Genomic DNA, 23174 nt, shown 5'->3' on the forward strand with positions numbered 1-23174 from the left:
AGTGTTAAATAGCAACGGGTGGCTATTTGAAGAATCTCAAATATTTTCTGAACACTTTTTTGGTTACTACATGATTCCATATGTGTTATTTCATAGTTTTGATGTCTTCACTATTATTCTACAATGTAGAAAATAGTCCAAATAAAGATAAACCCTTGAATGAGTAGGTGTTCTAAAACTTTTGACCGGTAGTGTATACACACATATATTTGTGGGGGGGTGGGGGAATTTATCCATGGGCCTACAAAAGGGGGGCCACCAGTTATCCATCCCTGGCCTAGGTCCTCTTTTTACAATGCAAAACATCAATAGTGTCAATAGACAGACCTTCAAATGCTCACGGTTTAGAACTGGAGTCCTCATATCACAGCAATAACTTATTTGAACTAAAATCAAGCTGTGCAAATAATCATTAAGCTAATACATTTCAGTTAAAATCATTAGCTTATTTTCCAGATGTTGCCAGTCTGTTCCGTTCATTTGGGATTGAGGCCTGCTATGTGTCTTATCGCATCATGGTCCACACAAATTCAGTGGAATATGGAGTGACAGATTGAAACAACTTTATTGTGAGATGCTACCCATATAAACTTGCAGTAACCATGGAAATGGTCACATCTAGCCTAATTGCAAGCTTGGTGGGCCTATAGCCTACCTACATATATACCAGTCATTTCTTGGCATGTTTGTCAGGGAAAGACTTAGGGTGGCTCAAAAACAATTAGCCTAGGTGGTCAGGAGTCCCACTAAGACCCACTGTGCACCTGTCCCCCCTTCCACCTCCCCCTCTCGACACACACCTGTTCCTCTCCCCTAGGTGGGAACAGAGGGCTGCGGCTGGCTGCAGAGAACACCCAGTGGACCTGACTGTAGAGAATGATGATGCAACACAGAGAACCATGGAGCTTTTCCTTCCTCACAACAACCCTGGAGCTTTTTCCTTCCTCATCCAAGAGGCCATAAGAGGGGTCCAAATCTATCTATAGTCATCCGAGAGGCCATAAGAGGGGTCCAAATCTATCTATAGTCATCCGAGAGGCCATAAGAGGGGTCCAAATCTATCTATAGTCATCCAAGAGGCCATAAGAGGGGTCCAAATCCATCTATAGTCATCCGAGAGGCCATAAGAGGGGTCCAAATCCATCTATAGTCATCCGAGAGGCCATAAGAGGGGTCCAAATCCATCTATAGTCAGCCAAGAGTCCATAAGAGGGTTCCAAATCCATCTATAGTCATCCGAGAGGCCATAAGAGGGGTCCAAATCCATCTATAGTCATCCGAGAGGCCATAAGAGGGGTCCAAATCCATCTATAGTCATCCGAGAGGCCATAAGAGGGGTCCAAATCCATCTATAGTCAGCCAAGAGGCCATAAGAGCCACAAAACCACTAGGAGGAAACTGATCATATGTAGAGATCCATGTGTCTCAACACTTTCATTGACAATTTGCTTTAAAACAATGAAATAATGTATAATTTATGAAGTAAAAAAAGATATATGTCTGTAAGGGGTAGCATGAGAGGAAAGCATAATTTAATCTGGGCAGTAGGTTTACACACCTGTCTTGACTGAGCAAACACCAAACCGGCATTCTGTTTAGGAAGCCTAGGATATTTCCATACTGCAGATTCATAACATTTAATGCAAATTGCAGAGGTTTAAGAGAGTAAAAAAGGGTGTCCAAAGCCATTTTAATGATGTTTTAGTGGAGAGGCCGACAGGGATATGGCCCTGATAATTATTACAAGCCATCCAGCCTATTCCAGTAATAATAATAATCATTCACACTTTGAGAATCTGACTGTCGTGTCTTTCATTATTCCAGCGATTCCATACTGCGCTCCATTTTTATGGAGGGACAGAAAATGTAGGCCTTACGAAATGACAGCTGGAAACCTCTGTTAGAGTATGTTTGTGTGTAATATTCAAAAGTTATGAAGTTTGTATTCTGTGCCATAAATTGTCTGTAAAATACAGAAATCCAGGCTTTGAAATGTGCAGATTTCCTCAGTTTGGTTGGATCAGTGAGTCCAAAATGCAGCAGAATCGGAGTGGTTCCACTTCCACTTTTACTAGCCTATCAACTACCTACCCCACCACACCAGTAATAAATAAACAAACCTGTCATTATCAGGTTCAGTTTGTTTTTTGATCTGCCAAACAACAGTAAACTAATATTAGTCTAATGTTACATTGTCAATGAAAGGAATGTGATACATTTCCATGTAAAAGGACCCATGAGCACCAACATGTGAAGTTCATAGAAACATCTCTAATTGGGTGTCAAATGAAAGCGAAGAGTCTATATTTTGTGGAAATAAAAGGCATTGATACATTTTTATAACATTTTCCATCTTAAAAATGTATGGCTTTGATTTCTGGTCAAACAGATGGAAAAGGGTTCTTCCAAAACATCTACAAAAAAAAAGTATTAATAAGGTAATACATCAAAACAATGATGTTGAAGTAAAAATAACCCTGCCAACTAATATCAACACTTGTATTTCATTTTGGACAAATGATTGGACTTCTGTAAGTTTACCAAAAGCACATATCTTTAAAGATATTTTCTAATTTCTCTCATAAGGAGGGAGAATAATATACATTCACAGAAGTAACAACGTAGACCTACCAATTAGTTATAGGCCTAGTGTTTTTACTGATATACATTTCTGTTTATGAATTATTAAGTGATTAAAACTCAGATCAAATCATTTGCGACCGTAAAGTTTTGAAAAACGTATTTGTTACTCAAATTACAATACCATAGCTCAGGCAGTAGGAAGCTCTCTCATCCATTTATATGCAGATGATACAGTCTTATACTCAGCTGGCCCCTCCCCGGATTTTGTGTTAAAAGCTCTACAACAAAGCTTTCTTAATGTCCAGCAAGCTTTCTCTACCCTTAACCTTGTTCTGAACACCTCCGAAACAAAGGTCATGTGGTTTGGTAAGAAGAATGCCCCTCTCCCCATAAGTGTGATTACTACCTCTGAGGTTTTAGAGCTCGAGATAGTCGCCTCATACAAGTACTTTGGAGTATGGCTAGACGGTGCACTGTCCTTCTCTCAGCACATATCAAAGCTGCAGGCTAAAGTTAAATCTAGACTTGGTTTCCTCTATCGTAATGCTCCTCTTTCACCCCAGCTGCCAAACTAACCCTGATTCAGATGACCATCCTACCCAAGCTAGATTACGGAGACATCATTTATAGATCGAAAGGTAAGGGTGCTCTCGAGCGGCTAGATGTCTTTACCATTCGGCCATCAGATTTGCCACCAATGCTCCTTATAGGACACATCACTGCACTCTATACTCCTCTGTAAACTGGTCATCTCTGTATACCCATCGCAAGACCCACTGGTTGATGCTTATTTATAAAACCCTCTTAGGCCTCACTCCCCCCTATCTGAGATATCTACTGCAGCCCTCATTATCACATACAACACCCGTTCTGCCAGTCACATTCTGTTAAAGGTCCCCAAAGCACACACTTCCCTGGGTCGCTCGTCTTTTCAGTTCGCTGCAGCTAGCAACTGGAACGAGCTGCAACAAACACTCAAACTGGACAGTTTTATCACAATCTCTTCATTCAAAGACTCAATCATGGCCACTCTTAATGACAGTTGTGGCTGCTTCGCGTGATGCATTGTTGTCTCTACCTTCTTGCCATTTGTGCTGTTGTCTGTGCCCAATAATGTTTGTACCATGTTTTGTGGTGCTACCATATTGGTTTTGCTACCGTGTTGTTGTCATGTTGTGTTGCTACCATGCCGTGTTGTCATGTGTTGCTATGTTGTTGTCTTAGGTCTCTCTTTATGTAGTGTTGTGTTGTCTCTCTTGTCGTGATGTGTGTTTTGTCCTACATTTATATGTTATTTATTTTAAATGTTTAATCCCAGCCCCCGTCCCCGTAGGAGGTCTTTTGCCTTTTGGTAGGCCGTCATTGTAAATAAAAATGTGTTCTTAACTGAATTGCCTAGTTAAATCAAATTTGCCAAAAAATTGGGACATTTATTTTGAAGGCACTTATAAATAACAACTGCACAGGACAGACAGTGACTGACAGGCTGACACACACACACACACACACACACACACACACACACACACACACACACACACACACACACACACACACATCAGTTACAAATAGTAGCTAGCTAGAAATTGCGCAAAAATACGTTTTTTAAAAAAGAAAAAAAAAAGGAAAGTAGACAATGAATGTAGGGTGTTCCAGCAAGAGTGGACATCGAAATATTTCTTTATTGAGGTATCAGGGAAAGCTGTGTGCTTAGTGTGCAAAGAGAGCATTGCTGTCTTGAAAGACTACAACTTGTCCCGACACTTCCAGACGAAGCATGCAGAGAAATATAGGAATATGTCTTATATACTGTGAACCATCAGATCCTCCTCTCCACCCTCTCCGAGTTGGGCATCTCCGGCGCGGCCCACGCTTGGATTGCGTCCTACCTGACAGGTCGCTCCTACCAGGTGGCGTGGCGAGAATCTGTCTCCGCACCATGCGCTCTCACCACTGGTGTCCCCCAGGGCTCTGTTCTAGGCCCTCTCCTATTCTCGCTATATACCAAGTCACTTGGCTCTGTCATATCCTCACATGGTCTCTCCTATCATTGCTATGCAGATGACACACAATTAATCTTCTCCTTTCCCCCTTCTGATAACCAGGCGGCGAATCGCATCTCTGCATGTCTGTCAGACATATCAGTGTGGATGACGGATCACCACCTCAAGCTGAACCTCGGCAAGACGGAGCTGCTCTTCCTCCCGGGGAAGGACTGCCCGTTCCATGATCTCGCCATCACGGTTGACAACTCCCTTGTGTCCTCCTCCCAGAGTGCTAAGAACCTTGGCGTGATCCTGGACAACACCCTGTCGTTCTCCACTAACATCAAGGCGGTGACCCGATCCTGTAGGTTCATGCTCTACAACATTCGCAGAGTACCACCCTGCCTCACACAGGAAGCGGCGCAGGTCCTAATCCAGGCACTTGTCATCTCCCGTCTGGATTACTGCAACTCGCTGTTGGCTGGGCTCCCTGCCTTAGCCATTAAACCCCTACAACTCATCCAGAACGCCGCAGCCCGTCTGGTGTTCAACCTTCCCAAGTTCTCTCACGCCACCCCGCTCCTCCGCTCTCTCCACTGGCTTCCAGTTGAAGCTCGCATCCGCTACAAGACCATGGTGATTGCCTACGGAGCTGTGAAGGGAACGGCACCTCCATACCTTCAGGCTTTGATCAGGCCCTACACCCAAACAAGGGCACTGCGTTCATCCACCTCTGGCCTGCTGGCCCCCCTACCTCTGAGGAAGCACAGTTCCCGCTCAGCCCAGTCAAAACTGTTCGCTGCTCTGGCACCCCAATGGTGGAATAAGCTCCCTCACGACGCCAGGACAGCGGAGTCAATCACCACCTTCCGGAGACACCTGAAACCCCACCTCTTTAAGGAATACCTAGGATAGGATAAAGTAATCCTTATAACCCCCCCTTAAAAGATTTAGATGCACTATTGTAAAGTGGTTGTTCCACTGGATATCATAAGGTGAATGCACCAATTTGTAAGTCGCTCTGGATAAGAGCGTCTGCTAAATGACTTAAATGTAAATGTAAATGTAAATGTCTTCTGAGCAGAGGGCAAGTGCATCGAAAGAGTTGCTTTCTCAGTTGCAAAAGCAGCAAGAACTTTTCACAAAACTGCATTCAGCAAACAATGGAATTGCGAGAGCTAGCTATGTACTGTCCCACAACATTTCTAAACATAGCAAGCCATTTGCTGAGGGCAATTCATTGAAGAATGTTTATTTGACTCTGCAGCAATACTTTGCCCCGACAAGAAAGAGCTGTTTGTTCGTCTTGAAAGGGAAATATTTTCAGTGACACAGCGTGTTGAGCGCATCACAGAGAACATGGAACGTCGATTGAAAGACAAGGTAAAGGATTTCACCTATTTCTCCTTGGCCCTGGATGAGAGCAGTGGTGCATGTGACACGACGCAGTTGTTGATATTCTTAAGAGGCAAAACCCCATGAACCCCAGAACCCCATGAACCCCATGAACCCCAGATCCCCAGATCCCCAGACTTTGAAATTACAGAGGAGCTTGCTTCAGTGCAGTCAATGAAGAGCACAACCACGGGGAAATGTTTATTTGAGGAGGTTAATAAGTGTGTGGCAAAGCTGGGACTGAGTTTTGAAAAGTTATCCAGTGTGACCACTGATGGGTGCCAAACTTGACAGGAAAAAACGTTGGCCTTTTGAAAAGGATACCAGATCAGGTAGCTGAGCTGAACCCAGAACAGAAAATTATTTTCCTGCATTGCATTTATTCATCAGGAGCTGCTCTGTAAATGTGTTCTGAAAATGAGACATGTTGTGGACATAGTCACTAAAGTGGTAAACTTCATAAGAGCAAAATCTTTAAACCACAGGCAATTTGTCTCACTGTTGGAAGAGACAGAGTCGGGTCATGCAGATCTCCCTTACCACACAAACGTGAGATGGCTGAGTTTGGGGAAGGTGCTTAAAAGGGAGTGGGAACTGAAGTCGGAGATTGCTGAGTTTTTGCAAATGAAAGGAAAATATGTGGATTTCCCTCAACTGCAAGACAAAGAATGGTTGGCTGATTTTGCCTTCACTGTGGACATCATGGCCCTCATGAATTAACTGAATTCCAAACTACAAGGGAAGGGCCTTTTTGCACATCAGATGTACAGCCTTGTCAAAGCCTTCAAGGGAAAATTCCTGCTCCTGACCCGCCAAGTAGAAGCCAACAATCTCACCCACCTTCTGACACTATTAGAGACGTATACATCGCTGCTGCGTGCTTTGAACTAGGGATGCATGATATAATCGGTGAGCATATCGGAATCGGACGATATTAGCTAAAAATGCCAACATCGGCAGCTGCCCGATGATTAGTTTAACGCCAATGTGCCAAACCGATGTCAAAGCTGACGTGCATACCTATAACATAAGTAGATGATGTAATGACACCACGAAAAATACAGCGCTACACAGAACAAAAGCAGAAAAATGCTAAGCGCGCACTTCCAACAACTAAACAAGTTCAAGTCGAGCAGTCATTTGAAAGAGTAAGAACATTTCAGCGAGACAACTCAAAGTCGAAATCCATTAACGGCAAGATAATGGAATTCATTGCCCTTGACAATCAACCGTCCTCTGATGTTGGCTTTCGCCGACTGGTCAAGCCGCGGTACACACTATTTTTCAGATGTTGCCCTACCTGAGTTACACAGTATTGTTGAAACGTACATCAATGAGCTACTTGCTATGGGTGTCACTGCTATTAGCTTCACGACTGACATTTGGACCAGCGATGTCAGCCCCATGAGCATGCCGAGTCTGACAGCACAGTGGGTCGACAAGGATTTCGTAGTGAGGAAAGCCATATTGCATGCTCAAGAATGTGCTGGTTCTCATACCGCTACTGCCATTTCAATGGCATTTGAGAACATGTTTGAAACATGAACACACTCCTAGCGCCATTCGAACAACTGACTGGAGAAATAAGCTCATAAACTGCGTCAGCAGCAGATGTGATACCCCCTGTCATGGACTGAAATGCCTGCTCAACAAAACTGCCGACACAGACCATGGGGTTAAAACGTACAAAAGTACTCGAGGCAGTGAACAAGCGATTCGGTGGCATTCTCTCTGAGCCTCTTTACTGTGTCGCCACCATGCTCGATGCTAGGTACAAGGGCCGCTACTTCGATGCAGACAAGAAACAGGGTTTACGTGAAATGTTCCATACACAGCTGGACAAGATGGAAACGGACACAGTGACAGTGCACACCGAGGAAGAGGCCAAGGACAGACAGCTGAAACTTCACTGCTTGACATGTATGATGAAATCCTGGTTGAGAAAATAACAACTGAACAAATGAATAACGAAACAGCACAGCAAGTAGTGAAATAAATAGGTTTTGATTATGTTTTACTGGTAATGGGGACATACGTAAATGCCAACAAAATAACTTTTTGTCAGTGTGTGGTGTGTGACCTTTATTTAACCAGGTAGGCTAGTTGAGAACAAGTTCTCATTTACAACTGCGACCTGGCCAAGATAAAGCAAAGCAGTGCGACACAAACAACAACACAGAGTTACACATGGAATAAACAAACATACAGTCAATAACACAATAGAGAAAAAGTTTATATACAGAGTGTGGGCAAATGAGGTAAGATAAGGGAGGTAGGCAATAAATAGGCCATAGTGGCGAAATAATTACAATTTAGCAATTAAACACTGGAGTGATAGACGTGCAAAAGATGAATGTGCAAGTAGAGATACTGGGGTGCAAAGGAGCAAAAAATAATAAAAATAACAGTATGGGGATGAGGAAGTTGGAAGTTGGATGGGCTATTTACAGATGGGCTATGTACAGGTGCAGTGATCGGTGAGCTGCTCTGACAGCTGGTGCTTAAAGTTAGTGAGGGAGATATGGGTCTCCAGCTTCAGTGATTTTTGCAATTCGTTCCAGTCATTGGCAGCAGAGAACTGGAAGGAAAGGTGGCCAAAAGAGGAATTGGCTTTGGGAGTGACCAGCAAAATATACCTTCTGGAGCGCGTGCTACGGGTGGGTGCTGCTATGGTGACCAGTGAGCTGAGATAAGGTGGGGCTTTACCTAGCAAAGACTTATAGATGACCTGGAGCCAGTGGGTTTGGCGGCGAATATGAAGTGAGGGCCAGCCAACGAGAGCATACAGGTCGCAGTGGTGGGTAGTATATGGGGCTTTGGTGACAAAACGGATGGCACTGTGATAGACTGCATCCAATTTGCTGAGTAGAGTGTTGGAGGCTATTTTGTAGTCAGTTTTACGAGGGTATGTTTGGCAGCATGAGTGAAGGATGCTTTGCTGCGAAATAAGAAGCCGATTCTAGATTTAATTTTGGATTGGAGATGCTTATTGTGAGTCTGGAAGGAGAGTTTACAGTCTAACCAGACACCTAGGTATTTGTAGTCCACATATTCTAAGTCAGAACCGTCCAGAGTAGTGATGCTGGACGGGCGAGCAGGTGTGGGCAGCGATCGGTTTTAAAACATGCATTTAGTTTTACTTGCATTTAAGAGCAGTTGGAGACCATGGAAGGAAAGTTGTATGGCATTGAAGCTCGTCTGGAGGTTAGTTAACACAGTGTCCAAAGAAGGGCCAGAAGTATACAGAATGGTGTCGTCTGCGTAGAGGTGGATCAGAGAATCACCAGCAGCAAGAGCGACATCATTGATGTATACAGAGAAAAGAGTCGGCCCGAGAATTGAACCCTGTGGCACCCCCATAGAGACTGCCAGAGGTCCGGACAACAGGCCCTCCGATTTGACACACTGAACTCTGTCTGAGAAGTAGTTGGTGAACCAGGCGAGGCAGTCATTTGAGAAACCAAGGCTGTTGAGTCTGCCGATAAGAATGTGGTAATTGACAGGTCGATGAATACAGCTGCACAGTACTGTCTCTTGTCGATGGCGGTTATGATATCGTTTAGGACCTTGCAGGTCAGCGGGATAACGCTCCCACTGACCTGCAACGTGAGTTTATCGATCTTCAGTCTGGTGCAGTTATTGGAGAACTATTCAAAACAATGTCACTGGCAAGGTTCTATGCATCTCTCGATTAACAAAACTCTCCAAAGATTAGGAGTCATGCTCAGAAGATGTTTGGGTCAACCTATGTATGTGAACAGACATTTTCAGTGATGAAATATAACGAGTCAAGGCACAGATCATCTCTTACTGATTCTCACCTCTCAGAAATCCGACGCATAGCAACGTCAGAAACTATACCTGACTTCCCTGCTCTAGTCAATGCCCATCAGAGACTTCACTCCTCACACTGATTGAATAGTTTAAATGTAAATGTTGAGCTCTCTGTGATTTTGTGCATAAACAAGAGTTCTGTCCGTGGTGCTGAATGCACAGTGTACTTTCCCTCTGTAGTTCATTGCATGTTAAATAATGAAAATACCTACCAAAAGGAGAACATTGTGGTTTATTTCTGTGCATGTTAAAACATTTTAATAAGTAGTATATCTGGATGTGATTTACAGTAGATAAATGTCAGCACAGTCATACACATGTATAATCCTGTAATAGGATTCTGTCCCACGATGGCAAAAATATATTCTAATGTGGCCCTCCATGGAAAATAATTGCCCAGGCTAGACCCTTGAGACATTAACTTAATCTGTACATGGTCATGTGTAGTGGCCTTTCAATGGAGACCGTCCTGCTTTGGCACATGGGTGAGTGTCCAGCTGTAGATAATAAGGACAGACCCCCCAAGACCTCATCTACATAGCAGTACAAGTTTACTGAGTGACTGATTCAAAACAGTAATATTTTATAATATATACTGAACAAAAATATAAACGTAACATGCAAAGTGTTGGTACCATGTTTCATGAGCTGAAATAAAAGCTCCCAGAAATGTTCCACATGCACAAAAACTTTATTTCTCTCTCAAATTTGGTTTACATCCCTGTTAGTGAGCATTTCTCCTTTGCCAAGGTAATCCTGACAGGTGTGGCATATCAAGAAGCTGATTAAACAGCATGATCATTACACAGGTGCACCTTGTGCTGGGGGACAATAAAAGGCCACTAAAATGTGCAGTTGTGTCACAACAATGCAACAGATGTCTTAAGTTGAGGGAGCGGGCAATTGGCATGCTGACTGCAGGAATGTCTACCAGAGAATTGTATGTTCATTTCTCTACCATAAGCTGCTTCCAACACCATTTTAGAGAATTTGTCAGTACGTCCAACCACTCTCCCAACCGCAGACCACGTGTAACCACGCCAGCACAGGACCTCCACATCCGGCTTCTTCACCTGTGGGATTGTCTGAGACCAGCCACTCGCCCAGCTGATGAAACTGAGGAGTATTTCTGTCTGTAATAAAGCTCTTTTGTGGGGAAAAAACAAATTGATTGGCTATGCCTGGGTCCCCAGTGGGTGCCCTATGCCCTCCCAGGCCCACACATGGCTGAGCCCCTGCCCAGTCATGTGAAATCCATAGATTAGGGCCTATTGAATTTATTTCAATTGACTGATTTCCTTATATGAACTGTAACTCATGTTGCATTTACATACTTGTTCAGTATAAGTACAAATAACCAGACAAATACATTTGCAGACCTTTTAGATATGTATTTACTATCACATGAAGAAAATAGTGCAATGTAAAAACAGGTGAAGTGTGATGAAAAGGGGAAATAAGACTTTTTTTACATTTTACATTTGAGTCATTTAGCAGACACTCTTATCCAGAGCGACTTACAGTAGTGAATGCATACATTTCATACATTTTTTACATTTACATTTAAGTCATTTAGCAGACGCTCTTATCCAGAGCGACTTACAAATTGGTGCATTCACCTTATGATATCTTGTAAAAAATAAATAATAAAAATATGATATATTTTTCCCCCGTACTGGTCCCCCGTCGGAATCGAACCCACAACCCTGGCGTTGCAAACACCAGTAACACATGAATGGGGAAATAAGTCTAAAGAAAACGGTAAATTACCAACCACCCTAACGTATGAATAAGAATGGGGAAAAAAGCACAATCGTTTTTGGAGTGAGACAAACAAGAGACGTTGATCAGTAGAAATAGACACCAATCCCTGATACCATGACGTCGTAGACAGCCTTTGCTGGACACGGCTGCTGTTTCTGTAACTCCTGCTGCAGTCATCCACGCGCTGCATAATGTCCGTGTCCAAAGGATCCTCAGCGGTCTTCCTCTTCCGGCCTTTGGAGCTGAGCCGGGGAGATGGGATGGAGGTTGATGGACTTGCAGGGCAGAGAGCACGGGTCTTTGCTAGCCGGAGAGATGATGAATCAAGGGGCGATGAGCCACCTGTAGATGGGCCCCTCAGGGCTCAGCTCCATCTCTGGACTGTCCAAAACACCACAAAAGCAGATGGTGAATACAATGAATGCAATCTTAAACCATCTCCATGGACTCCTTTGAGTTAAAATGTTTACCCAAAAGAAATGATTTCATAAACATCTCAATATAATTAACACACACACACACACACACACACACACACACACACACACACCACTGTGTTTGAACTAGCCCTGTTAACCATCATGATAACACAGGCACTGAACATTTCCCACTCACAATTTTGCCCATCCAGAAAATAGCTGATTTCACATGTTCTAACAAGGTCTGCTAAACATAAGATCACAAACACACACACTGACTGCACAAAAGGACTCGGCTGCATGACGAGTACATACCGTATCTGGCATATTGTTGTCTGTCTGATGATGCTTCACGTGAACACGAAGCCAATCCAGTTGTCTGACTGAATCTTTCTCCATGTTTCTTTGATATCAGTACCGGTGTTCAAATTCCGTGATATCTCCCTCCAGCTGTTGTCTTTTGCTTGCTTGTGCGAATACAACCGCATCAAAGGGTTGTAAACGTTCTCGTATTGTCTCACCAGCTCGCACAGATGCTACTCCAAACTAAACATAGAAATAACTGCCCTTAGCAAATCTCGAAATAAAAAGCACAAAAAAGATAGGTTGCAAGTAGTAGAACGAAGAAGCAGAACATCCATCTCTTCTGTGTTTATACCAGAAGGGATACCGGAAAGTATGTGATTGACACACAGGGGTGCGACTTCCATTGCAAAACTGACTCAATACTGCCACTCAGTCTTCGCAAGGAATGACAAGTAGAGTCTCAATTGTAGAGTCTCAAAGTAGAGTCTCAAAGTAGAGTCTCAAAGTAGAGTCTCAAAGTCTCAAACTGGGTCAAATGACGGAGCGTATAACAAGGATCCACCCTTTTGTGACAAAAAAACAACATTGCAACACTAGGCTCCGTCAGTCCTGTTTGTGTATTGTATGTAGACCCCTCAATGTTACCTACCCATGAGTCCCCTCTCTCTCTATTTACTCTAACCAGCATCCCCACCCACTGAGCACCAGCCAACACAGAACGTCCATGGATGTTGAAAAGTAGTTGAAATTTGGTCAGTCCGCCATGGCCTTGATTTCACTGTCCACGGATGTTTTTGGTCCCGTCTGGACCATGATTCGTGACCGGACCAAATCAGAACCAATCATAGACATCTATGTTTCACAGCACAGCACAGAAAAATAGAGTACAGTTCAGTACAGCAGAGTTTAGTACAGTAGACCACACTAAAGAAGAGTACAGTATAATGTACTGAACTATACTCTACTCTGTGATGTGCTGTAGTACTCTACTGTGCTCTATTGTACTGTCATATCCAAACTTGTGAAACAGACATCTATGATGTTTCAGATTTGGTCCGGTCCAGACCAACCAAATGTGGTCTTGTTTGGGGTGGAGCTCATTAGAATAATAGTCGGTGTGTAGAATAACACCCATATGGTATATGCAAAGGAGGATGTTGCATATTTCTACCTTTGTGTACGTATTCAGGTTACATCACCATGAAGAGAATGACATGCATATCCATAATTATTCATTTCTGTGTAGTACAGATCAGGGACCCACGATGTAATTCTATTACTGGCTGTAAATAAACTTCACTTACTGTAGTTCAATAACCAAAAGAGATTTTTCGAACTCAAATGGCTCCATTTTCAGCTGGCTTTAAGGACCCACTAGTGTCAAACACACGTTACTTTGCAATTTCATGATGTTAAAATGAGCGCACTGGCATTTTCCAGCCCTAATGCCAGGTTCGGCAATTTACCTGTCTAACATCAGCTCACTTGGCCCCCCGACTGGCGCAGCCGTCTAAGGCACTGCATCACTTCAGATGCTGGTTCGAGCCCAGGCTTTCAACCTCTCCATGGCCCAGTCTGTGATACCTACATATTTCAAGCAGTCTACCATAGTCCCTGTGCCCAAGAACGCCAAGGTAACCTGTCTAAAAGACTATCATCCTGCAGCACTCACATCTGAATCCATGAAATGCTCTGAAAGGCTGGTCATGGCTCACATCAACACTATCATCCCAGAGACCTTGGACCCACTCCAATTCCCATTCCGCTCCAACAGATACACAGATGATGCAATTTCTATTGCACTCCACACTGCCCTTTCCCACCTGGACAAAAGGAGCACCTACGTGAGAATGCTGTTGATTGACTACAGATTAGCGTTCAACACCATAGTGCCATCGAAGCTCATCCCTAAGCTAATGTCCCTGGGACTAAACACCTCCCTCTGCAACTGGATCCTAGACTTCCTGACGGACCGCCTCCAGTTGGGGAGGGTAGGCAACAACACATCCGTTACGCTGACCCACAGCATGGGGGCCCCTGAGGGCCCATGCCAAATGCCCTCAGATACTAAAAAAGGTATACAGCTGCACCATCGAGAGCATCTTGAATGGCTGCATCACCGCTTGCTTTGGCAACTGCTTGACATCCGACCGCAAGGTGCTACAGAGGGTAGTGTGTTTGGCCCAGTACATCACTGGGGCCATGCTCCCTGCCATCCAGGATCTGTATACCAGGCTGTGTCAGAGGAAGCAGCAAGAAATGGTCAAAGACTCCAGCTACCCTAGCCACAGACTGTTCTCTGCTACCGCACAGCAAGCTTTACCAATGCACCCAAGTCTGGAACCAACAGGACCCTGAACAGCTTCTACCCCCAAGCCATAAGACTTCTAAACAATACTGCTAAAAAGCTAATCAAATGGCGACCCGGACTACCTGCATTGACTCTTTTTTTGCATTAACTCTCTTGCACCGACTATGCACACACACTGGACTGTACACACGCTGGACTGTACAGTACTTACACCCCAACACACACACACTACATATGCCCACACACACATAACATGCACACTGATGCGCCACACTCACAAATTTTCACACTCACCACATACGCTGCTGCTACTGTCTATTATCTATCCTGTTGTGTTGTCACTTTACCGCTACCTATATGTACAGTACATAGCTAACTCAAATATGTCGTACCCCTCCCTGCACAGCGACTCGGTACTGGTACTCCCTGTATTTAGCCATGTTATTTTCTACTCCCTATATATAGCAATGTTGACTGCAACACTCCAAACATAGGCTATTGAGCAAACACTGGATTGTTTTAATTTTTACTGTGTCTATTACTCATTACTGTAGCCTATGCTATTTAATAAACTGCAGTTTCAATCCACAAGGGACCAGGAGATGAATATTCCATGCACCCAGTTGAATTGGAGTTGATCACAATGCAAATGTCAATAACCTACAGAACTTGAGACAAATGCCTGCAGTATTAAGCCATGGAACGTGTTGCGTTGATTGGCAAGTGAGTGTACAGGTTTATTCATCAAAACCCAGCCCTTTCGCACCACAACCAGCTATTGCACTCATAATTCCACCTGTGAAAATAGCTAAAATATTTCTGGCACACCACAGGACCTATAGGTCTACCGCCAGTGCTTACCATTGAGTTAGGGTCGTTAAATAGAGCCCAAGGTGTCATGTCATAACGGACACCCAATTCTTCCTGCAGACATCTTTGCCTCTTAATTCGGGGCAGATATTTACAACGTTTTTGGAAAATATGGTCGCAGAAAAAAAATATGATTTTGTGTATATTGTTCAAAGTAGTCCTGCATAGAGTCGTTCGATTTGTTAAACTTTGAAATGGTTTTTGATGGCATACATTTTAAAGTAAAAGATGGAAGTCTCGGCTTAATTCAGTTACCATGGAATTGCCCTATGACAGCCAGATGACTGCTGCATTTATTATGTCTGTCTTTAAGATGACAGTCTCTACTTCACTCTTCTACCTGCTCAAAAGTACATATCTCTCTGAGACACACACGCAACTGTAGCTAAATGTCAATGTGACAGCTATTATTGCTTTTACTTTTTGTATCAGCTTCAAAAATGTTAGCTAGCTAATGCACCCTGCCATAGGCATTTCAAACTGGCCACCTAGCTAGATGGGATATAATTTATGAAACTAGCTGGTTAAAGGGTAAAGACCTGAGATCAATACAAATTGAAGGTTTAGCTAAAGTAGCTAGTTTGGCTAGCCGCTCTCGCTAACAGTGTTAGCTAGCTAACGAAGCCTTTGTGGCACCTGCTTCGTAAAGCTAACGTTAGCTACAAAGGAAACTAGCTGGCTAGCCAAGACAAAAGGGAGAAGCTACTGCTAACCTCAATTAGCAATTGCTGAATGAAGATGGTACTAGTTAGAATTTATTCAACATGCAAGTAGTTATATCTTGTATAATATTATTGAAAATGTGAGGTATCTTGACAGCCACCAACATCACACCAGGAAGTTAGCGGTCATTGAACGACACACATACATCAGACACCTGCTCTGTAACGTTAGCTAACGTTAGTTGCGTTGCTAACTTAGCTACCGTAGATAGCGTGTGTTGGCTATCGTGCTAGCTATCTAGCGTTAGCTGTCATTGGACGGCCGACGAACAGCACAGCAAACTCGGGTAGAATAGCTAACTAACAGAAACATCCTTTTTTTGGCTACCTAATGAACAGCCTGGTTCATTAGGTAGCCAAGTTTACTTTCGCAGATAACGTTAAGCACATTGCTTTCTTCTAACAACGTTAACAAATACTGGAAGGAAATAACACCTAACATCAGATCAGCTATCTATCGTTAACCATGTAGCTAATAAAGGAGGGCAGACATTAACTTGCTCATGACAAAACTAGCAAGCTAGACATTTAATATATAAAGTAAAATGCTTTGGCGAAGAATCGAGAAAACAGATGCTGGTAGAAATAGTAAGTATATTCAAACCTGGGCTGAGGACTGGTTGATGAGGATGAAGTGAGGATGGTGGAGGTGGCAATGATGGAACGAGAGGTTGTTGTTGTTGGTGGGTTACAGTCGCCAGGACTACGGTGACTATGGCGCTGCCTCACTGGGCAACAGTTGCTATAAAACTCACCCGGCGCAACCTAACAGAATATTCTGTAGGAGGAGCTGCGATGAGGGAGCGTCGGAAGGATGCATATTAAGGTTTATTTGATAAATGGATGTAAGTGCTCCTGATAAGAAGAAAACAATTATTATAAAAGAAAAACTGCTTAGTATTATAAGCGGTATAAAAATGAATTAACGTCAGTATAACGTTAGTGAATCTTTCATCTTTCATTTACTCAGAACATCATCACATTAGGGTGGATTGATCACACTATTCTTGGTTCAATAAGTCTTCAAATGTATGAAAAATGGCATTAGAAATATCTTAGAATGTTTCATTATGCGCACAATACAACATGGCAAACAGCATTAATAATCGCATTAGTTCATTGAATCAGGTTATTTCCCAAGGCGGGACTACCATGCACCAATAGGTGATAAAGAGTGGTTGAGATAACAAAGAAAGGAGGCAACCATCCATCCACCCCCCCCCACCCCCCCCCGCCTCTCTCTCTCTCTCTCTCTCACACACACACACACACTCAAACACACACAGACCACACACACCATATAAACAGAGATATTAGTGAATATGTAATTTTTAAGCCAATTTATAACTTGAAGCTACAGCCAGATCATGTAAAATCTTGTGTTTTAGTGAAAGGCTATACATAATTTCATTAGCCTAACAGTTCACAGATACAGATAGTGAACCTATTAGACATTACTATAAGAGACTTTTTGGAGTTTATTTCTAAATATGGTCCATCGATGCCATTCGAATGTTTCAGTTTAACCTTTAAAAGGTACAAATAATTGCTTTAGTCCATCCAATCAATAATGGGCATTTTCAGAGCCAGCTAGGAAAAAAGTAAACTAAGGTTACTTTTGTAATACACATTACTTTGTAATTAATTACATGTAATTTACACTCTAGATATTTTCTATTGTTGAGGTCCAAATTAACAGTCAGTGTTTCATAATCATCTACCTACGCCACTTTTTTTTCCCCTTCTTACACAATTATGTACAATAGTACAGACATGCCTTCGTACAGCCACCTCAATTTTCTCTAGGCTCAGTCATTAAAACATTTAATTAATCTGACAAGCAGAAAAACACACACAATTCAGGTTAGATTTCTCTAATATATTTTGCACAAAAGAACTTTGATTTATCCAAGAACATTAATTACACTGAACAAAAATATAAACGCAACATGAAACAATTTCAAAGATGTTACTGAGTTACAGTTCATATAAGGAAATCAGTCAATTTGAAATAAATAAATTAGGCCCTAATCTACTGTATGGATTTCACATGACTGAGAATACAGATATGCATCTGTTGGTCACAGATACCTTTAAACAAAAAAAAGGTAGGGCATGGATCATAAAACCAGTCAGTATCTGGTGTGACCACCATTTGCCTCGCATAGAGTTGATCAGGCTGTTGATTGTGACCTGTGGAATGTTGTCCCACTCCTCTTCAATGGCTGTGCGAAGTTGCTGGATATTCCCGGGAACTGGAACACACTATCGTACACGTTGATCCAGAGCATCCCAACCATGCTCAATGGGTGATACTGTATGTCTGGTGAGTATGCAGGCCACGGAAGAACTGGGACATTTTCAGCTTACAGGAATTGTGTACAGATCCTTGCGACCCTTGCCATCCTTGCCATCTGCCGGGTAGAGTTGAAACTGGGATTAATCTGTGAAGAGCACACTTCTCCAGCATGCCAGTGGCCATTGAAGGTGAGCATTTGTCCACTGGTGAGGACGACGAGCACTCAGATGAGCTTCCCTGAGACGGTTTCTGACAGTTTGTGCAGGAATTCTTTGGTTGTGCAAACCCAGTTTCATCAGCTCTCCGGGTGGCTGGTCTCAGACGATCCCGCAGGTGAAGAAGCCGGATGTGGAGGTCCTGGGCCGGCGTGGTTACACGTGGTTTGCGGTTGTGAGGCCGGTTGGACGTACTGCCAAATTTTCGGTCCTTGGAGCCCCCCGCGGGTGCACGTTTTGGTTATTGCCCTAGCACTACACAGCTCATTCAAAAAACCAACTCATCATCAAGCTATGATTATTTGAATCAGCTGTGTAGTGTTAGGGGCAAAAAACAAAACGTGCACCCAGGGGGGGCCCCAGGACCGATTCTGGGAAACCCTGCTCTAAAACAATGTTGGAGACGGCTTATGGTAGACAATTGAAGACCTGTGTAATAATCATGCTGTTTAATCAGCTTCTTGAAATGCCACACCAGTCAGGTGGATTGATTATCTTGGTAAAGGAGAAATGCTCACTAACAGGGATGTAAACAAATTTGTGCACAACATTTATTTGAGAGAAATAAGCTTTTTGTGCGTATGGAAAATTTCTCTGATCTTTTATTTCAGCCTATGAAACATGGGACCAACAGTTTACATGGTGTTTATATTTTTGTTCAGTATAATTCATATGCTACTAACACGTTTTAAAAACAAAAGAATGTGCCTTTCATGTGCTTTTTATGGTATCTACAGTAATTGCATAATAGGAGGGACAATATTTCGATCCAACTGTAGAACAAATGCATTCAACTAATGTAAACATAAAAAATCCTCCAAAGCTCAAGGCCATAGGCATCCACAGAAGTGACATTTTTTTCAGTACAACACAATCTTTAGGAGGCATATTTCATTGTGGGCTTAGACTCTGACATCCAATGATACCGCAGGAGGTTGGTGGCACCTTAATTGGGGAGAACGGGCTTGTGGTAATGACTGGATCGGAATTGGCGGGATGGTAACAAATATATCAAACACATGGTTTCCAGGTGGTTGATGCCATTCCATTTGCTCCCTTCCCGGCCATTATTATGAGCCGTTCTCCCCTCAGCAGCCTCCTGTGGATGATACTCACTTGAATGAAGACAGCATCTTGCAGACTTCAAAAGTAAGGATCTCAGAATAGTTTTTATGATACATATGACCATATGACTTGCCATTATGAAAACAATGTCGATTGAATAGTATCAGTTAATAAGTGATATGTATATGTTCATTTTGCCCATTTAATTAATTCAATCTACTGTATGTCCCCTCTTGTCTACAGTTCTCACCCAATAGGGGCATCACACTCAGGTCAATGTCAGTGAGCATGGAGCTGAAGAACAATAGGGTTGTTGTAGGAATATTATAGAAAGTATCTGCCTTAAGAAGTGGATAGATTTGTTGACATCAACCCTCAGTGTAAATACAGGAGAGCTGGCTAGAGCAACGGTCCACCGCGCTGACATGTAGATAAGCGTCCTCTGACATCACTGGCGCCGGCAGATCCTGTGACGCACCTTGCAGGTCGTATACTGTGGATGCAGCACACACACAGGGAGTCATTGTTATACGATAGATGCGAATGAATGCACGTTGATCCGTACTGTACTGTAATTGTACTTTGTCTCTTCATTACCTGTGAGCCCAGACGGCAGAGCTCTTTGGGAGATGTCTAGTCCATTCTGAGTGGTAAATGTTGGAGCAAAGCTGTCATCAAACACTGGGGTTTGCATCAGGTGACAGGAGTTGGTCTGCTTGGTGGATTTGCGTGTATCATTGTTGTATGATGGAGAGTACACCATTTGGATCTGACCACTAAAACCTGCGGAGGAAAATAACAGGTACATCTAGTTATTTACATTTTATGAATAGATGAAGGGGAGACCGAAGAATCTGTTTTCCTTCTCTGGTGTTTCCCTCTTTTCATCTTCCTTCATTGTTACTTCTTCCCACAAGCACATTGGCTTCATATCTTGATATTCGTATGCACAAATAAATCTGGTATAGATAAAAGGTAGAATACTCAGTTGTAGTTCTATGAACCCTTACATCCACCATGGCACCTTATGGAAGCACTATTACTCATCTGATACTACAGAACTGTACTTTTGAGTAGTTTGAAGCATTGTTCTTATTAAAACAATAGAAACGGTGCACAGCATGAACACCTTGGCAACATCAAGCACTGCTGGCAAGTCCAGTGGGGAAAATGTGCAATCTATTTTAAGCTATGATCTAGAGAGTAAAGCTGCTTCTTTTTTCCTAAATAGAAAAACATCAGCCACCTGCTGCACAACAAATAGCATTAAGCCATGATCATCCTATATCTGAGAGTATCTGTCAAAACAGAATGTCAAACCACCCACACACTTCTTTAATAGACTTTCACACAATAAAACCAACAGTAACTCTCATTTCAGAGCAGGAATTTCCCTCAGGAATTGTACCATTGTTTTCTTTCCGCAGCCACATTTCCACAGTCAATAAGCTACGCCCTCCTGTAGGTGCAGGTGTAATCCTATGCAGAACTCTGGGACGCATTACTGACCTGATCTGCTGTCACTTTTGACATTCCAGGGAAGGATATCTTCAATTTAGTACATTAGCACCTAATAGATGAACATATTTGATGTGCCTGTAGTTGGTAGATGTCATTTACCTGGGTGGTGGTCTGTTTTTACTACAGGAGTGTGACTGGGATGACTCAGAGTTGTGCTGGTCTGTAGGGATAAGCCAGTGGGATGGTGGGTAAGAGGAGCGGAGGGACCAGGCAGTTGGTTTTGGTGTGACCCGGGGCTGAGGTGGTGGGGGGACCTATTGGCAAACCTGAAATGTTTCACAAACCGGTATATGAAATTATATCAGGTTGTTCAAGATACAAATGGACATATAGAATTTAATCTGCACACCTGCTGCAAAACATCACGATACTGTGACACTGCCCCTGCAGTAGGCTTATTTATTTATGCAACAACACACTCACTCATCATCACAAATCTTAAGCAATCTATTTACAGTGCCTCCTAAAAACATGATTGACATGGGGAAAAGAGGGTGGGCTATCAGCTGATCATTGATGTTGATGATTCATGTAAATCTGCTAGTTAGCTAGCTAGCTCGATTTCTTTTACTTTTACCTCTATGTCTTTCTGTCTCTCTCTGCTGCACGTATCAGCCAACCAGACCGAATATTGATGATGATGTAGGCTAAATCAAGTGTTATCAAGTATTAATCAAAGGTTATGCTGCTGTGGCAGTACTGTTGATATTTTAACTAAGTAGCTAGCTACACACACTCGATTGGCGACCGCATCTCTCAAGCCATGTATGTTTGAATCTCTGTACAGAGCAGACTAGGAAAAATGCACAACCGGCCACACGTGAGCTCTGTACAGGGCAGATCAACATGCACAACCAACGGAGTGGGGGGGGGGGGTCACTGGCGTACCACAAACCCCCGCAGCCCATGCAAGGTGGGGGGCCCACAGGCTTTGGGGGCACCCAACCCCAAAAATGTATATATATATATATAGATTTAGATTTATTGGTGTAAATGTTGGTGTTGGGGGCCCCCTTGAGGTTGGCCCAATAGAATTAGGAATCAGAATACTAGAGTGGACATGAACCTTCTTATTGGATAAATGTCAGCCATTTTGGTCATGGAGTTGGTCAACCATGGTATGCTGTGATAAGATATTGTGTAAAATAATGAATTTGAATAATATTTTGGCACTGTTTGTTAGCTAGCTAGCCAGACAGTTTTAGAGGAATGATTCTATACATTTTCTCAAATTAACTGCCAATATGCCTACATTCCATTCAAACAATGTAGTCAATTCACAGCCATACACTGGCTGAAATCAGTTGATGATAGGACTTAGCAAAGTTGTAAATGTAACAAGTACTGATATTATATAATAGCACTCTCAGCTTTCCAATTAATATTTTTTGAGACATTTATGGTCTCAAAAATACAACCTTCATTTAACTAGGCAAGTTAAGAACAAATTCTTATTTACAATGACGGCCTACCCCAGCCAAACCCAGATGACACTGGGCCAATTGTGCGCCGCCCTATGGGACTCCCAATCACGGCCGGATGTGATACAGCCTAGATTTGAAACAGGGACTGTAGTGACGCCTCTTGCACTGAGATGCAGTGCCTTACACCACTGCGCAACCCGGGAGCCCCGAATATATACATATATTTCAGAGGCTATTTATACAGAAAATTGGTATAAAGCCCATATAAACTGTATTTATGATTATTGACAATATTTTAGGTTGACAATAATTCTATTATACAATTTTTTAATTTCTCTGCTTCAGTAAAATCAAGATTATGCCTCTACTGACATTCATTCCAATTAGACTGGTTTGGATTTCTCCCTGACCAATATGGCTGCTATTTCCACCCCATTCTGGAACTTTGAGGGCTTATGACA

At 42.8% G+C, this 23174-nt stretch overlaps 2 protein-coding genes across 8 annotated transcripts in view; both read right to left on the minus strand.

The window, feature by feature from the left end:
• The window catches only part of LOC106563985 (transcription factor RFX3-like), a 66201-nt gene extending 49261 nt beyond the window's left edge, over positions 1-16940 (minus strand). For 4 of the 6 annotated variants that reach the window (XM_045689755.1, XM_014129952.2, XM_045689750.1 and 1 more), the window contains exon 1: positions 16794-16939. The gene's annotated coding sequence lies outside the window, so the exon portion shown is untranslated. Of the gene's footprint in view, positions 1-16793 lie in introns of all 6 variants that reach the window. The other 2 variants (XM_045689760.1, XM_014129960.2) reach the window with 2 other exon arrangements.
• Positions 16941-19287: 2347 nt separating this feature from the next.
• LOC106564006 (zinc finger protein GLIS3-like) overlaps positions 19288-23174 on the minus strand; it is a 34856-nt gene continuing 30969 nt past the window's right edge. For both annotated transcript variants that reach the window (XM_014129971.2, XM_045689807.1), the window contains 3 exons: positions 21389-21555; positions 20366-20551; positions 19288-20261 (listed from right to left, as the gene is read on the minus strand). In XM_014129971.2, the coding sequence (XP_013985446.1) occupies positions 20137-20261; positions 20366-20551; positions 21389-21555 (478 nt within the window). In that variant the 3' untranslated portion in view covers positions 19288-20136. The remainder of the gene's footprint in view (positions 20262-20365; positions 20552-21388; positions 21556-23174) is intronic.

The sequence above is a fragment of the Salmo salar genome, chromosome ssa01 (assembly GCF_905237065.1).
Source record: "Salmo salar chromosome ssa01, Ssal_v3.1, whole genome shotgun sequence".
Lineage (NCBI taxonomy): Eukaryota > Metazoa > Chordata > Actinopteri > Salmoniformes > Salmonidae > Salmo > Salmo salar.